We start from the raw sequence: 18,602 nt of genomic DNA on the forward strand, positions 1-18,602 counted from the left end.
TGTTCTCCCTCTTCAGTAGACCGTGTGCCCCGAGTGGGACAGGGGACTGACTGTATTGGACTTTGCTCAGTACAGTGCTTGGCACATAGTAAGCTCTTCCCAGGTACCGTGATTATTACTTCAGTCCTCCAGACATTGTGGATGTGCGTAATTCACATAGACCATAAGCTCACTGTGGGCAGAGAATACGTCTACTTTGTTGTATCGTACTCTCCCAAGTGCTTAGTATAGTGCTCTGCACACAGTAAGTGCCCGATAAATATTGTTAATTGATTGATTCACATGCAAGTCCTTCTTTGTTCCTTTATGTAGACAGACACATACACACACACACACACACACACACACACACAGAGTCTCTCTCTCCCCTTCTCTTTTTCTTTCTTCACTCCTCTCTCTCCTGTCTCTATGTCTCCGTCTCTGTCTCTCTCTCCATTTGTTGTCCCCTTTATGGAATCCAGGATCCTTCCCACACTCCCGACTGACTCTGGGATGGAGCTGCAGGCCCCCACCCCTCCCCTCAGGCACCGAGATCACTGGAGGCATGGACGCCATCTCCTGAGGGGGACCACCGGCTTCAGATGTGATGCGGAACTGCCAGAGGAAGGAGCCCAAGGTGCTCACAGGAGAAGGAGACGGGTTCACTCTCCCAGCCTGCCCTTGGGGGAACCAGCTCGCTCCTGCCCTTCTCCTGCCCCACACCCCTGACCTTCCTACCAGCAGCCAGACGGACATCCGCCAACTGTCTTGACCACCCCCATCCCATCTTTCCACAACCGGAGCACCTAGCGGGAGTCCCCAGGAAGCCCCCCGCCTCCCCAACAAGGTGAAAGAGAGACTGTAAGATCACTGTGGGCAGGGAATGGGTCTGTTATATTGTTGTATCAGACTCTCCCAAGTGCTTAGTACAGTGCTCTGCACACAGGTAGCACTCAATAAATACTATTGATTTGGGAAGGGAGACTGGCAAAGAAGGCCGAGAGAGCTGACAGTCCTGGAGATGTCTCCTGCTTTAGGTGCTCAGGAAGGTGCTTGAGAGGCAGCGTGGCTCAGTGGAAAGAGCACGGGCTTGGGAGCCAGAGCCCATGGGTTCTAATCACGCCTCCGCCACTTGTCAGCTGTGTGACTTGGAGCAAGTCATTTCACTTCTCTGGGCCTCAGTTACCTCATCTGTAAAATGGGGATAAGACTGTGAGCCCCTCATGGGACAACCTGATCACCTTGTATCCCCCCAGTGCTTAGAACAGTGCTTTGCACATAGTAAGTGCTTAACAAATACCATCATTATTATTATTAAGGTGGAGGGAAGGAGTGGCAGAGGCCACCTACAACCCTTATAAGAAGCCCATCTCCTCCAAGAGGCCTTCTCTGACTAGGCCTTCTGTGTCACCCTTGCATTTGGAAGAGGCCTTCCTCGACTAAGCCCCCCTCTCCTCCCATTCACGTCTGCACTGCCCCAGCACTTAGATTTGCCCCCTTTATTCCCCACTCCCTCAGCCCTGCAGCGCTTACATTCCTCTCCATCATTTATATATTTATTCGAATGTCCGTCTCCCCCTCTAGATCACAAGCTCGTTGTGGGCAAGGAATGGGACTACTGACTCTATGTTGTCCTCTCCCAAGCACCTAATGCAGTGCTCCGCACACAGTAAGCGCTCAGTAGATCTGACCGATTGACTGACCCTTCTTGCCGCTATTTTCAGAGGGTCCGGGGGTCCGGCGGAGGCAGAACCCGGGCCGGCCCATTCCTTCATGTCTTAAAGGGGATCGACCATCGACCACAGTCTCCTTCCCAAGTGCTGGCACAAAATAACCCTGATAAATCTCTCAGCTAGGGCATCTCGAGGGGTTGCCAGGGCAAGACGGGGGTCCTTTGGATCTCGTTTACGCTGGTGGGGGGCCCACCCATTGGGACACCCAGAAAATGTCATGTTTATCATCAGATTTTAGAAAGCGCGGGAGGGCCAAAGAAGCCATCTGCTCCTCCCTGTCGATCCATTTCTTTCCTCTGTCATGGGCTGGCAGGTGGGGAGGAGGCTGCAGAGATGGGCTCTCCCGAACCCTTAGCACAGCACTCTGCACAAAGTAAGCATTCCAGAAATACGACAGACGGATCGATGGGCAGGGCCACGGCAGCAATCCTCCGATGTCCCGAAATAAAAGCAGCCCCTTTCCAGGATGGAAATTCCCCTTTCCCACTCTCGGTTCCTGGAGGGGTCGGGGAGGGGTCCCTCCCTCTCGGCCCACCCTCCATCTGGGATTCCTCAGTCGCTGGCGTTGGGGGCCGGGGGGCCAGGGAGAGAAGTGAGAACAGCCTCCCTGAGTGAAGGCCATTCCTTCTCGGTACAGCATGGAAGGCTGGCCGAGCCCCAGCCTCCGGAAGAGGAGAAGGGAAAAGTGGGGGGCCGTCCTCAGGGAGAGGAGGCCGTGGGGGTCAGGAGTCAGGGAGAGGGTGCCTGGCTCAGACGCGGGTGTGCCTGCAAGGCCGGGAGCTTCCGGAGGCGGTCGAAGTGTCGTGTCCAGCTGCCTCTCCCTGCTCGGCGGCCATGGCCGCAGCAGGGTCTTTTTGGAGGCCCAGGCTGATGTGGGTCTGCAGTGCGGCAGGGGTCAGCCACTCCCGGGGCAGACAGCTCTGCAGGAACGGGATGCACGAGCTGAAGTAAGCCAGACGGTTCACCCACCGGGGTGTCTCCCGGCCACACAGGATCTGCCCCCGCCACGAAGGCCAAGGACCGGGCGTTGGGGAGAGGCAGACAGACCAGGGGACAGAGAGACGGGGGACATAGGATGGAGGAGAGAGAGAAAGAGGGGGCAGGGAGAAAGTGGAGGAGACAGGTAGAAGAGAAAAGGAGGGAGATGGGGAAGGGAGAGAGGGAGTGGGGGAGAAAGTGGAGAGGAGAGAAAGAAAGAGAGGAGAAAAGAGAGGGTGAGAGATGGGGGAAGGGAATGGGGAAGGGAGAAAGTGGAGGGGAGTGGGAGAAAAAGAGGGGAAGAAAGAGGCAGAAAATGGGGGAGAGGGAGAGAGTAGAGGTGAGAAGGAGAAAGAGGGCAAGAGAGGGAGGGAGGTGGCGAAGAGAGAGGGAGAGAATGGGGAAGGAGAAAGGAGGGGGGAGGGAGAAAGGGGAAGAGAGAGGAAGGAAGATGGGGAGAGAAAGAAAGAGACAGGGAGATGGAGGGGGAAAGAGAGAGAAAGAAAGGAGAAAGAGATGGGGAGGGAGTGGGGGGATATAGAAGGAAAGAGGGTGGGGGGAGAAAGGGGGGGGGGGAGAGAGAGAGAGAGGTTAGTCAACACTCAGCATGGAAAAGCTTCCTGTTCAGCCAGATGGGTGTGCTCCCTGGTTAGACACAAAGACCCCGAGAGTGACCCTTTGACCCTGATCCGGCCTTCTGGGTCAAGGCTGCCCCAGAACGGACCCTCAACCCCACCCCTCCAACCCAGGTGGTCTTTCCAGCCCTGAAATGACCCACTCTCTGGAAGTCCAAGACAAGGGAACTGACTTTTCAAAAGCCCAGCCCGTTGCTAGCCCGACCACCAGTCCTGGGGAGTAGGGATCCCTCCGGGCCGGCGGCTACCATCCCTTTGCCGACGCTGGTCCATTTCTTTTTTTAATGGTATTTGTTAATCGCTTACTATGTACTAAGCACTGCTCTAAGTGCTGGGGTAGAAACAAGCTCATCCTGCTGGACACAGCCCCATATGGGGCTCACAGTCTTAGTCCCCATTTTCTAGGTGAGAGCACTGAGGCACAGAAAAGTGTAATGACTTGCCCAAGGTCACCCAGCAGACAAGTGGCAGAGCCAGGATTAGAACCCAGGTCCTTCTGGCTACCAGGCCCGGACTTTATCCACTAGGCTATGCTGCTTCTCTGAGAGACACCACGGTACCCTCCTTGAAATGTCCCGAAAACTGCTGAGAGCAAGGATCGTTTAATCTTCTAAAAGGCTCGGGAGAGAGGGAACGAGGGGAGAGGAAATGGATTAATTTCTTGGGCTTGGAGATGAGCTGCCCCTTTCTTGGCCTCTCCCCTTTCAGCTCTGCCTGCCAGAGAACAGGCCCAACCAGGCCATCCTACCCAGGCCCTAATCCCGGCTCTGCCACATGTCTGCGGTGTGACCTTGAGCAAGTCATTTCACTTCTCTGCACCTCAGTGCCCTCATCTGGAAAATGGGAACTAAGAGTGGAAACCCCATGTGGGACAGGGACTGTGTCCAACCTGATTACCTTGGATCTACCCCAGTGCTTGGTACTGTGCCTGGCACATAGTAAGCGCTTAATACCGTAGTTATTATTATATTATTAAATCACAGCATTGATTAAGCGCTTACTACTTGCTACCTGAGGTTCTCAGATTGGACCTAGCCCTGGCCCCACACCAAGCTCACAATCCCTCTTACCCTCCTTTTCTAGAGAACTGTAAGCTCGCGATTCATTCATTCACTCATTCATTCAATCATATGTATTGAGAGCTTACTGTGTGCAAATCACCGTACCAAGTGCTTGGGAGAGGACACTATCTGAGCAGGGAACGTATCTGCTAATCCTGCTGTATTGTCTCCTCCCAAGTACAGCACTCAGCATATAGCAAGCGCTCAACCATGCCTCAGATTAGTTGATTTGAGTTCAAAAACTGAGGCCGAGAGAGTTAAGCAACTTACTCTAGGTCACACGGTGGTTGAGCTGGGATTTGAACCCAGACCTCCAGACTACCAACCCCAGGCTCCTTCCATTAGGCTGCGCTCCTCTATTTTCCCAACAATCCCCCGGCTTCTTCTTCACCGAAGTAGGTACCTCAGCTACTTCAGTGAAGACCTTGGCATAGACTGGCAGCGAAGCCACTTGCAGTCAGGGGCAGGTTACAGCAGAATAAAGTTGGGAGGGTCTGGATGGGAGGTTTGAGGGAGAGTGCCCTTAATCCCGAGGCTTCCAGCTGCTAAGGAGAAGAGAGGGGTAGGGTGATTTGGACAGCAGCAGGGCTCTGTATGGAAAGTACGCAAGAGTGGGAATCAGGAAACCTGGGTTCTCATCCCAGCTCTGCCCTGGCCTGCTGTGGGACCTCGGGCAAGCCATTTCACGTCTCTGGGACTCAGTGACCTCATCTGTAAAATGGAGATTAAGACTGTGAGCCCCATCTGAGACAGGGACTGTATCCACCCCAGTGCTTTGTACTGTGCATTCATAAATGTCTCCCCCTCTGGACTGTAAGCTCATTGTGGGCATGGAATGTGTCTGTTATAATGGTATATTGTACACTCCCAAGCGTTTAGTACAGTTCTCTGCAGTCAATAAATAGGATTGACTAATAAATGTGACTTGTCTATCTCTCTGCTGGACTCTCACTCACATCCTAGATCTGGGCTGGAATGTCGTTCCTCTTCATATGCAACAGACAATCATTCTCCCCATCTTCAAAGTCTTATTTCAGGCCCATCTCCTCCAAGAGGCCTTCCCTGACTAAGTCCTCATTTCCTCTTCTCCCACTCCCTTCTGCGTCACCCCGACTTGCTCCCTTTATTCTTCCCCCATCGACCCCAGCCCCACAGCACTCAAGTCCACATCCATAATTTATTTATGTCTATTAACGACGGCCTCCCCCTCTAGATTGTAAGCAAGCTGTGGGCGGGGAATGAGTCTGTTTTAATGTTGTGTTGTACTCTCCCAATAGCTTAGTACAGTAGGCGCTCAATAAATATGATTAACTTAACTTCTCTATACCTCAGTTACCTCATCTGTGAAGTGGGGATTCAATCCTATTTTCCCCTAATTAGACTGTGAGCCCCATTTGGGACAAGGATTGTGTCCAACCTGATTATCTTGTAGGTACCCCGTTGCCTAGAAGAGTGATTGGCACAAGGTAAGCTCTTAACAAGTATTATTATTATTATCATCATGACTATTATCAGTATTATTATTCTCGTTCTGTCCCCTCAAGTATCTGTCGCCAGTCCCCATGCCCCCTTCTTATTTTCAGATTTTGAGCGCCCCCCCCCCCCCGCCCCCAACCCTGCTGCTGAGCATCAGGGACAATGTCTAATTCCCTCCTATATATTTTTACTCCATCTCTGCGCATGGTAAGGACTTAAGTACTATTTCCACCAAATTAAACGACTTCCTCCTCTAGACTGTAAGCTCATCATGGGCAGGGAATGTGCCTGTTTACTGTTAGTACAGTATTCTGCACACAGTAAGCACTCAATAAATGCCATTGAATGAAAGAACGAATGAATGAACTTGCCCAAGGGCACACAGCAGGCACGGGGCAGAGGCAGGATTAGAACCCAAAGCCTCTGATTCCCAAACCTGCGTTCTTTTCATTAAAGCCACACTGCTTCTCTTTTGGAGCTCCAGAAGAAGACTGCATGGCAGTGCTGGAAATAGGATTTACCCTGCTGTTTTGGGGTTTGTTTGGAGTTTTTTTTTTTAATGGTATCAGTTACACGCTTACTAAGTGCCTGTCACCGTACTAAGCTCTGGGGTAGATAAAAGGTAATCAGTTTGGATACAGCCCATGTCCCACCTGGGTCTTACTGTCTTAATCCCCATTTTACAGATGAGGAACCCGAGGCCCAGAGAAGTGAAGTGACTTGTCAAAGGTCACACAACGGACCAATGGCAGGGCTGGGATTAGAGCCCGGGTCTTTCTAACTCCCAGGCCCACGCTCTTTCCACTAGGACTAGCTGCTTCTCAAAGACAGTTGCTGGAACAGTCTTTGTCCATCAGGGAAGGGGATTACAATGGAGGTGGGGTAAGGATGCTTAGGAAACAGCAGTAGCTGTTTGCTTTCGCTGAGGATAATAATAATAATAATGATGATGATGGTATTTGTTAAGCGCTTACTATGTGCAAAGCACTGTTCTAAGCGCTGGGGGGATACCAGGTGATCAGGTTGTCCCACATGGGGCTCACAGTCTTAAACCCCATTTTACAGATGAGGTAACTGAAGCACAGAGAAGTGAAGTGACTTGCCCAAAGTCACCCAGCTGACAAGTGGCGGAGCCGGGATGTGAACCCATGACCTCTGACTCCCAAACCCACGCTCTTGCCACTGAGCCACGCTGGATGCATACTCACATGACACATGAAAAGGAATCCACCTTGTACTTCCCAAGTGCTTAGTACAGTGCTCTGCATACAGTAAATGCTTAATAAGTACGATTGAATGAATGAATCTCTTCTGGGCATGAAAGGACTGGGGGTGGTGGGAGTGGTGGGGGTGTGTGTGTGTGTGTGTGTGTGTGTGTGTGTGTGTGTGTGTGTGTGTGTGTGTGTGTGTGTGTGTGTGTGTGTGTGTGTGTGTGTGTGTGTGTGTGTGTGTGTGTACGCGCTCTTGGCTCAAACTAGCTTCCTCTTGTGTCTTGTTGTCCCCCGCTTTTTTAAAAATGGTATCTGTTCAATCAGTGGTATTTACTGAGGGTTTACTGTGTGCAGAGCCCTGTACTAAACGCTTGGGAGAGTATGATAAAACAGAGTTGGTAAACACGTTCCCAGTCCACAATGAGACTGTACAGTGTGTCTGTTTGTTGTTGTATTGTACTCTCCCAAACACTTAGTACAGTGCTCTGCACACAGTAAGCACTCAATAAATATGATCGAATGAATGAATGAGTCCACAGTCTAAGTACTTACTATGTGTCAGGCCCTGTACTAAGCAGCTAGGGGTAGATTCATTCATTCATTCATTCAGTCAGTCAGTCATATTTATTGGGTGCTTACTGTGTGCAGAGCACTGTACTAAGTGCTTGGAAAGTAGGATACATGCTAATCTACTTAGACACAGTGCATATCCCACCTGGGGCTCACAGTCTTACTCCCCATTTTACAGATGAGGAAATTGAGGCCTAGAGAAGTGAGGTGACTTGCCCAAGGTCATCCAGCAGGCAGGAGCCTGGATTCAAACCCGGAAAGAACCTCACCTTGGCAGTGGGTATGCAGTTGGGAGGTGTAAGGTCACGGACTCTCCCGGTCACTCTGGACTAAAACCAGAGGACTGGGAGACCCGGAGGGGAAAAGAACCAGTAATGCTGGCGGGAATGCCATGAAGCTGTTCTCTAATTCTGCACCCCATTTTCTGAAGCAAATGGAAACAGACAGACCCTGAGAACTGAACGTCCTCCTGAGTGATGGCTTGCAAGAGTTAAATGAAAGAAGACCGGCCCCAAAGGTAATGCCATCTTCCTAAGACATTCACTGTAAAAAGTCTGACCATGTGAACGGTTCGTGAGCAACAGAATAGCAGTTTTAAGATCTGGGCTGGAGAAATAGTAATTACTGTCTTATCTGTCCTATGTGTCAAGTACTGTACTAAACACTGGGGTAGATATGAGATCATCAGGTCCCACCTGGGGCTCCCAGTCTAAGTAGGAGAACAGGTACTGAATCCCCATTTTTGTAGTTGAGGGAAGTGAGGCACAAAGAACTGAGGTAACTTGCCCAAGTCACGTGGCAGACAGGTGGCAGGACTGGGATTAGAACCAAGGTTCCTCTGACTCCCGGACGCGTGATCTTTCCACTAGGCCATGCTGCTTCTGGAAGCCTGGGAAGCAGTGTAGCCTAGTGGAAAGAACACGGGCTCTGGAGTCAGAGGACCTGAGTTCCAATCCCGGCTCCCCACTTGTCTGCTGTGTGACCTTGGGCAAGCCGCTTCACTTCTCTGTGCCTCGGTTACCTCATCGGTAAAAATGGGGATGAAGACTGTGAACAGCATGTGGGACGTGGACTGTGACCAACCTGATTAGCTTGTATCTCACCTCAGCGCTTAGTACAATTCCTGACATATAATAAGTGCATAATTAATTCCATAAAAATGTAAAAAAAAAAGGTCTGGAGGTCCAGTTTCCTTGGCTAAACTCAGATCAGGCTTTTTTTTTTTTTTGCCTGGGGGAGAGAGAAGGCAGGGACGGCCTAGTGGAGAGAGCACATGTCTGGGAGTCAGAAGGTCACGGGTTCTAATCCCATCTCCGCCACTCATCTGCTGACTTTGGGCAAGTCACTTCATTTCTCTGGGCCTCGGTTACCTCTTCTGTAAAATGGAGATTAAGACTGGGAGCCGCACATGGAACAGGGACTGTGTCCTACCTCATTTGCTTGTATCCACCCCAACGCTTAGTACAGTGCCTGGCACCTAGTACGCACTTAACAAATACCATCATTACTATCTCATCACTTCACACCTCAGTTTTCCCATTCCACAAACCTGAGTGACAAGACGAATTCCCTTCCTCAAATAATAATGATGGTATTTGTTAATCGTTTACTATGTGTCAAGCACTGTTCTAAGCACTGGGGTAGGTACAAAATTAATTAGGTTGAACACAGTCCCTGTCCCATGTGGGGCTCCCAGTCCTAGTCCCCATTTTACAGATGAGGTAACTGAGGCACAGAGAGGTTAAGTGACTTGCCCAAGGTCAGCAGACAAGCGGTGGAGTATCAAGGACTCATGAACTGCTGCCCAACCATCCCCGAGGGGGGATCATGTCTCAAAACATCACTGTCAGCATCACTTACCGCCTAGCAGTTTAGTTCAAATCTAATTTAGCAGACTGACAATTTATTAAGCGCTTCTGGGCACACAGAGTTGAGCTAAGTGCCAGACAAAATTTAAGCTGCACAAGGTATTTAAGGTCTAATTATGGACCCAGGAGGCAAGAGGAAGAAAGACAACACGACACAGACAAGCAGGACAGGCATGGCCAAACAACCGAAGAGAGAATCGACTCAGGTCGTCCGACTTTGTCTCTGTCATTTCAGATTTCAGCTTAGCTTCGATTCGTGGGCTGGGGACCGGGGAAGCAAATTGAGGCTTGAGGGAGGAAGAGAGAGGGCAGAAGGAGGAGGGCTCTGAAGGAAAGTCCTATACACAACCAAAGATCCCTATTAGCAATCCAGAACCGTATGCGGTCATGGAATTCTGCTACCCAGGCAGTACGCTCTCCCGTGATACAGTGATAGAAAGGAAGTGGAAAGTCAAATCAAAAAGCCCAGTGTGCCCTTTTGGAAAACAATCAGAGAGCAGGGCAGCAATGTTACAACAAGCATCAGGTGCCAGCCAACCTCCTCCATGATTTGGAGATCCGATCCACTGCAGTTCCTACATACAGTTCCTTGAGCGTCTCCTTCCGGGTCACCTACATGCTTCCTGTACATCACTCCCTCTAGGACTGTAAGCTCATTGTGGGTAAGGAATATGTGTGTTTATTGTTATATTGTACTCTCCCAAGCACTTAGTACTGTGCTCTGCACACAGAAGATACGCTCATCTTCACCAGCTGAGAACTGGGAGGAAAACGGATGGTATTCATAATTGGTGCTTGTGAGGCTTTTGCCATGTGCCAAAATGCTGGAATAAATCCAGTGCAATCAGGTCGGACACTGTTCCTAACCTGCATAGGGCTCACAGTCTAAGGGGGAAGAGAGAACAGGCCTTTCATCACCATTTTACAGCTGAGGAATGTGAGGCATAGAGAAGTGAAAGGACTTGCTCAAAGCCACACAGCAGGCAGATGGAGAACCCGGGATTAAGACCTGATATTTGATGTTTGCCTTGCCAGGTGCTGTATTTGCTTCTAATATCAGAACCCAAAATTAATAATTGAATGCATAATTGAACATACATGGATAATTCAATGCAGAGGATGGATATGAGTAAATAAATATGAAATTGCCAGAGGGACTGTGTGATTGTTATGGCATGGGGTTTGGGATTGAGTCGAGGAAGGAAGAAGTGTGGTTTTAGGAGGCTTTGGAATGCTACCCTCCCTTGGAGGTTAGAAAAATAGACCACCCAGAGGGACAGAGCCAAGGGAAGAAAACTGAGAAGCAATGTGGCCTAGTGCAAAGAGCCCGAGCCTGGGAATCAGAAGACTTGGGTTCTAATCCTGACTCTGCCACTTGTCTGGTGTGTGATCTTGGGCAAATCACTTCACTTCCCTGTGCCTCATTTTATCTGTAAAATGGGGATTAAATCCTATTTCCTCCAATTTAGATTGTGAGCCTCACTGTGGACAGGGACTGTGTCCAGCCTGATTATCATGTAGCTGCTCCAGTGCTTGGCACATAGTAAGCTCTTAACAAGTACCATAATAATAATAACTAAGAAAATGACCCTTGCAGTAAGAGTGAGGTAAGAAAATGGCCCTGCAGAGACAGCAAGAGTGCAGTAACTTGGGTTTGGACCCCCATCACCTAGGTAAGTACCCAGTCCTGGTCCCTGGTAAGCAGTTAGTATGGTGTTCTGCACACAGTAAGCGCTCAATAAATACGATTGAATGAATAAATGGTTCCGGCTCAGGCCGGGGCCAGCGTTAGCCCCTGGCATCAAGCCCCTGCAGCGTGGCTCAGTGGAAAGAGCCCGGGCTTTGGAGTCAGAGGTCATGGGTGCAAATCCCAGCTCTGCCAATTTTCAACTGTGTGACTTTGGGCAAGTCACTTAATAATAATAATAATGACATTTATTAAGTGCTTACCATGTGCAAAGCACTGTTCTAAGCACTGGAGAGGTTACAAGGTGATCAGTTTGTCCCACAGGGGGCTAACAGTCTTCATCCCCATTTTACAGATGAGGTAACTGAGGCCCAGAGAAGTTAAGTGACTTGCCCAAAGTCATACAGCTGACAATTGGCAAAGCCGGGATTTGAACCCATGTCCTCTGACTCCAAAGCCCGGGCTCTTTCCACTGAGTTACGCTGCTTCTCTATGCCTCAGTTACCTCATCTGTAAAATGGGGATGAAGACTGTGAGCCCCACATGGGACAACCTGATCACCTTGTATCCCCCCAGCACTTAGAACAGTGCTTTGCACATAGTAAGCGCTTAACAAATACCATTATTATTATTATCATTTCCACCAAAACTCACTCCCCACTGGTGAGGGGGTACAAGAAGAATCTGCCCCCTAACATCAACAGGCAGGACCTCTTACTTTCAGGGTTCAGGAAGGGACTACCTCCAAATGGTGACACAGGGGTGGGGGGTCCCCCTCCCCAGCCCAGGCTCCAGTTAAGTGCCCTGCCTGCCATTCCCCCTCCCCCCAAGTCCTTCCCTGCACCAGCCTTAGCCCCCAGTCCTCTACCTGGTTGGCTGGGACAAGCAGGGGAGTGGGTTGGTTGGCATTTTTGTTTTATGGTATTCGTTAAGCACTTATGTGCTGGGCACTGTGCGTCGACCTGTATCTACCCCAGTGCTTAGAACAGGGCTCGACACCTAGTAGGCACCTAACAAATACTACAAACGAACAAACCAGTGGTGGAGCCAGGATTAGAACCCAAGTCCTTCTGACTCCCAGGCCCATGCTCTTTCCACTAGGCCATATTGCTCTTTCCTACCTCAAGCCTCTGAGGGCTGATCTCTCCTTAAATAATAATAATAATAATAATAATGATGGTATTTATTAAGTGCTTACTATGTGCAAAGCACTGTTCTAAGCACTGGGGAGGTTACAAGGTGATCAGGTTGTCCCACGGCGGGCTCACAGTCTTAATCCCCATTTTACAGATGAGGAGACGGAGGCCCAGAGAAGTTAAGTGACTTGCCCAAAGTCACACAGCTGACAACTGGCGGAGCCAGGATTTGAACCCCTGACCTCTCACTCCAAAGCCCGTTCTCTTTCCACTGAGCCACGCTGCTTCTCCTTCTTCAGAGCGGTTGCCCCCACCCTCCCTTTCCCACCTAAATAAACGAGAGAAGTCAGCATTGTGTCACCTAGGTGTCCCCCTTGGATCGTGGACTACAGCAGTTCTAGTGAGCAGCTGGGTCCTTTTCCACATGCCCAGGAGAGGCTGGCTTCAATGCTTAGTACAGTGCCTGGCACATAGTGAGCATTTAACAAATACCATTTAAAAAAAGGAATAAGACCACCCCAAGGGTACTCTCAGTCACTGCCAGCAGCATCAGAACAGCAGGCAGAGAGACAGCATCACCAGGGAATGCTTCTCACAGTCTCTCCGAGGGGAGGATGGTGCCGGGAGCCTGAGAGACAGGACTCCTGGGTCCCAACCCTGAGTCCGTCATCTCGTCCAGACCTTGGGAAAGCTGCCTCCTCTCACATTCCTCATCTCCTTTCGGCTTCCCCTTCAGAAGAATGGGACAGAAGAGCTCTGGTCCTCTGCTGGTTAATCTGGAGGTGCTTTGAGATCCCTAGAGGAATGGGCAGATTTTATTTTTTGGATGGGATTTGTTAAGCGCTTGCTATGTGTCAAACACTGTTATAAGTGTTGAGATAGATACAACTGAATTAGGTTAGACACAGTCCCTGTCCCATGTAGGGCTCGCAGTCCAAGTAGGAGGGAGAATGAAAGAACCGAAGTCCAGAGGAGTAAAGCGACTCCCTCAAGGTCACACAGCAAGCATTTTGCAGATCGGGATTAGAACCAGGTCCTCTGACCCCCAGGCCTTCATACCAACCCAGGCCCGGATTTCTCCCGCATTCACATCAATACAGGCCTGTTTTCTCCTAATCACTGGCCTCTTCACTCTCAAGGGCCCTTCAAAATTATTTTTCCACCCTTATTGACACCCATGCCCATCATCCTCACCAGTTGTTCCAGACATTTAACTCCCTCCTCAGGGCCCCTGCCCCCCGCCTCCCCAGTCCCTAGCTCCCAAAGAGCTGGACACCTAGTTTGTTAAGAAAATTGACACTATCAGGCGTGATATCCCTAAAATCTCCCCTGACTCTCCCCAGTCCTTCCCCTCTCCTGCCCCCTCTTCAACTCTCCCATTTTCCTAACAGAATCTCTAGAGTAGGTCTCCTGCCTCCCCTCAAAAGCCACCCCCTCCACATGTGCATCGGACTCCATTCCTTTGCACTTTATCAAAACACTTGTTGTCTCTCTTCTTCCCTCCCTAACAGCCATCTTCAACTGTTCACCCTCCAATGGCTTTTTTCCCACTGCTTTCAAACATGCCCATGTCTCCCTTAGCCTAAAAAACCCCTCTCTGGACCCCATTGTTCCCTCCCGTTATCACTCCATCTCCCTCCTACCATTCCTCTCCAAAATCCTTGAGTGAGTCATCTACACCCGTTGTCTTATATTACTCTCCTGCAATTCTCTCCTTGACCCCTTCCAGTCTTCCATCCCCTTCACTCCACAGAAATCGCCCTCTCAAAGATCGCCCGTGACCTCCTCCTTGCCAAATCCAATGGCCTCTACTCCATCCTAATCCCCCTCGACCGCTCAGCTGATGGGGCACTGTCGATGAACCCCTTTTCCCGGAAAGTTATCCAACCTTCACTGACACTGTCCTCTCCTGCTTCTCTTACCTCTCTGGCCGCTCATTCTCAATCTCCTTTGTGGACTCCTCCTCTGCTGTGGGGACCCCTCAAGGTTCAGTTCTGGGTCTCCTTTTATTCTCCATCAACACCCTCTCCCTTGGAGAGGGTCCAGTCTTCTAGACTGTGAGCCCACTGTTGGGTAGGGACTGTCTCTATATGTTGCCAACTTGTACTTCCCACGTGCTTAGTACAGTGTTCTGCACATAGTAAGCGCTCAATAAATACGATTGATTGATTGATTGATTGGAGAACTCATATGCTCCCATTGCTTCAGCTACCACTTCTATGCAGATGATGCATCTCCAGCCCCGTTCTCTCTCCCACTCTACAGTCTCACATTTCCTCTTGCCTTCAGGACATCTCTACTTAGGTCACCTCCCATCACCTCAAGCTTAACATGTCCAAAACAGAGCTCCTTATGTTCCCACCCAAGCCCTGTCCTCCCCATGACATTCCCATCACTGTAGATAGCACCGCCATCCTTCCTGTCTCAGAAGCCCGCAACCTTGGCGCTATCCTTGACTCCTCTCTCTCATTCAACCCACATATCCAATCCATCACTAAATCCTGTCGGTTCCACCTTCACAACATCGCTAAAATCCTCCCTTTCCTCTCCATCCAAACCGTTAATCCACTCAGTTATCCTATCCTGCCTTGCTTACTGCATCAGCCTCCTTGCTGACCTCCCAGCCTCCTGTCTTTCTCCATTCCCAGTCCAAGCTTCACTCTGCTGCCTGGATCATTTTTCTACAAAAATGTTCAGGCCATGTCTCCCCACTCCTCAAGAACCTCCAGTGGTTGTCCAAACAGAAACTCCTCACCATCAGCTTTATAGCATTCAATCCCCTTGTCTCCTCCTACCTCACCTCACTCCCCTCCTAGTAAACCCAGCCTGCACTTTGCTCCTCTAATGCTAACCTTCTCACTGTACCTCCATCTCATCTGTCTCGCCACTGACCCCTCGCCCACATTCTGCTTCTGGCCTGAAATACCCTCCCTCCTCAGATCCGACAGACAATTACCCTCCACCACCTTCAAAGCCTTACTGAAGGCACATCTCTGCCGAGAGGCCTTCCCTGTCTAAGCTCCCTCCTTTCCTCTTCTCCCACTCCCTTCTGCATCACCCTGACTTGCTCCCTTTGTTCTGCCCCCTTCCCAGCCCCACAACACTTATGTCCATATCTGTCATTTATTTATTTTGTATTAATGTCTGTTTCCCCACCTCTAGACTGTAAGCTCGTTGTGGACAGGGAATGTGTCTGTTTACTGTTGTATTGTACTCTCCCAATTGCTTAGTGCAGTGTTTTGCACACGGGAAGCGCTCAATAAACATGAATGAATAAGTGAATGAACAGTTCTCATTTAAAGCTGTCGCAGCGTTAAGCACAGGGTGACGAGCTTCATCCAGATAGAATGGGGCTGGAAGCTCGTTGAGGGCAGGGAACATGTTCAACAACAGACTCTGTTTTATCGTTCTCTCTCAGGTGCTTAGTACAGTGCTCTGTACACAGTAAGCACTCAATAAATGTCATCATTGATATAATAATAATAATAATGACATTTATTAAGTGCTTACTATGTGCAAAGCACTGTTCTAAGCACTGGAGAGGTTACAAGGTGATCAGGTTGTCCCATGGGGGGGCTCACAGTTTTAATCCCCATTTTACAGATGAGGTAACTGAGGCCCAGAGAAGTTAAGTGACTTGCCCAAAGTCACACAGCTGACAGTTGGCGGAGTCGGAATTTGAACCCATGACCTATGACTCCAAAGCCCGGGCCCTTTCCACTGAGCCACGCTGCTTCTCTTCCAAGTGTTTAGGACAGTGCTCTTCACGCAGTAAGAACTCCATAAATACCACTGATTGAATGACTGATCTGCACAGAGCAAGTGCTCAAAAATTCCGACGATGATGATGATGATGATGTCAACTGGATAGGAAGGCCAGCAGCAAAAGTGAGACACACCATACATGCTTCACCCAGGGCCCAGGGGCCTTCCGGGCTTCAACTCTTCTAGGGCTTTCAAGATGACGCCCCCCCCCACCAACCTTCCCCACCACGGTCTGTAGACTGTAAGCTCCTTGTGGGCAGAGATCTTGTCTACCAACTCTATTGGATTCTCCCCAGTGCTTAGTACAGTGCTCTGCACACCATAAACACAAAATAAACACCATTGATTGATTAATTGACATAAACTCACTGTGGGCAGGGAAAGTGCCTACCCATCCTGTTAAACTGTACTCCCCCAAACGCATAGTCCAGTGCTCCTCACACAGTAAGCACTCAATAAATACCACAAGAAGCAGTGTGGCTCAGTGGAAAGAGCCCGGGTTTGGGAGTCAGAGGTCGTGGGTTCTAATCCCGGCTCCCCCACTTGTTAGCTGTGTGACTTTGGGCAAGTCACTTCACTTCTCTGTGCCTCACTTACCTCAACTGTAAAATGGGGATTAAGACAGTGAGCCCCATGTGGGACAACCTGATCACCTTGTATCCCCCCAGCACTTAGAACAGTGCTTTGCACATAGTAAGCGCTTAACAAATGTCATTATTATTATTATTGATTTATTGATTGATTGTAAGCTCATTGTGGGCAGAGAACATGTCTACAAACTCTGTTACATTGTACTCTCCCAAGCACTTAGTATTATTATTATTATTATTCTTGTTAAGCCCTGTTCTAAGCTCTGGAGTAGATACAAGTCAATCAGGTTGGACACAGTCCCTGTCCCACATGGGGCTCGGAGTCTTAATCCCCCTTTTACAAATGAGGGAACTGAAGTCCAGAGAACTGGAGCGACTTGCCCAAGTGTGCGCTGATACGTGGTGGAGCCGGGATGAGAACCCAGGTCCTTTTGATTTCCACTCCTGTGCCCTATCCATGAAGCCATGCTGCTTCTACAGTGCTCTGCACCCAGTAAGTGCTCAATAAATAATAATAGTAATAATAATGATGGTATTTGTTAAGCATTTACTATATGCAAAGCACTGTTCTAAGCGATGTGGAGGTTATAAGGTGATCAGGTTGTCCCACAGGGGGCTCAGTGTTTTAATTCCCATTTTACAGATGAGATAACTGAGGCCCAGAGAAGTGAAGTGACTTGCCCAAAGTCACACAACTGACAGTTGGCAGAGCTGGAATTTGAACCCATGATCTCTGACTCCAAAGCCCGTGCTCTTTCCACTGAGGCACACTGCTTCTCAATAAGTACCATTGACTGACCGATGGAGAAAAGAGGGCCGTGCCCCCTTGCTCCCCGATCCCCCGGGGGCTCACCTCGGCCAGGGCATCCGAGAAGTGGTTACAGTTCTTGTGCATGAGGTGATAGGCGTTCCCCTTGTACTCCTTCCCCAGCTCCTCCACGATCTTGTCCACGTCTTCCTCGGTGAAGTCCGTGCTGCCCAGGGCTATGGCTTCTCTGTGGAGGGAGAAGGCCCAGGAGTGGTGTTGGAGGTCACAAGGGCCAGTGAGGGGAAAGAAGAGGGGGGCTCCGAGGGCTGGGTGGAAACCTCTCCCCGGGTTCTTCCACACATTCCCATGCTCCCAGCCCAAGGACCATACATTTAGGAGGGTGGGGAGTTTTTGTTTGTTTGTTTTTTTGTTTTATGATATTCATTAAGCACCCACTATGTGCCAGCCACTGTATTAAGCGGTTGGTGGAAAGAGCCCGGGCTTGGGAGTCAGAGGATGTGGGTTCTAATCCCACCTCTGGCACTTGTCAGCTGTGTGACCTAGGGCAAGTCACTTAACTTCTCTATGCCTCAGTTCCCTCATCTGTGAAATGGGGATGAAGACTGCGAGCACCACGTGGGACAACCTGATAACCATGTATCTACCCCAGTGCTTAGAACAGTGCTTGGCACACAGTAAGCACTTAATAAATACCATTACTATTATTATTATTATATGAGATCATCAGGTTGGACACATAGGACTCCCAGTATTAATCCCCATTTTGCAGATAAGGGAACGGAGGCACGGAGAAGTGAAGTGACTTGTCCAAGGTCACAGAGCAAACAAGGGGCAGAGCCAGGATTAGAACCCAGGTCCCCTGACTCCCAGGCCCAGGCTCTTTCCACTAGGCCAGGCCATTCCAGTCCCTGCAAGGCTGTAAGTTCCTTGAGGGCAGGGATCTCATCTTCTTATGTATCGTAGTCTCTCGAGGCTTAGTTCAGTGCTTTGCACACAGTAGATGCTCAATAAATTCCACCGATTGATAGATCCAAGGCCCCTCAGCTGAGGTTGCCATCAGCTCTTTTTGGGGGAGACAAGACTTGGTGCAACCTGCAATGGAAACCAGAGTGCAAAACTCCATCCCCACTGTAGATCAGAAGTC

The 18,602-nt window shown here is 49.8% G+C and overlaps 1 protein-coding gene across 1 annotated transcript in view; it reads right to left on the reverse strand.

Annotated features, from left to right (window-relative positions):
• Positions 1–1,596: 1,596 nt before the first annotated feature.
• Positions 1,597–18,602, reverse strand: part of LOC119944513 (deubiquitinase DESI2-like) — a 79,918-nt gene continuing 62,912 nt past the window's right edge. The window contains exons 4-5 of the mRNA XM_038765462.1: positions 17,543–17,684; positions 1,597–2,707 (exon numbers count right to left, since the gene is read on the reverse strand). Coding sequence (XP_038621390.1) covers positions 2,462–2,707; positions 17,543–17,684 — 388 coding nt within the window. The 3' untranslated portion in view covers positions 1,597–2,461. The remainder of the gene's footprint in view (positions 2,708–17,542; positions 17,685–18,602) is intronic.

Source organism: Tachyglossus aculeatus, chromosome 23, assembly GCF_015852505.1.
Source record: "Tachyglossus aculeatus isolate mTacAcu1 chromosome 23, mTacAcu1.pri, whole genome shotgun sequence".
In the NCBI taxonomy this organism is placed as follows: Eukaryota; Metazoa; Chordata; class Mammalia; order Monotremata; family Tachyglossidae; genus Tachyglossus; species Tachyglossus aculeatus.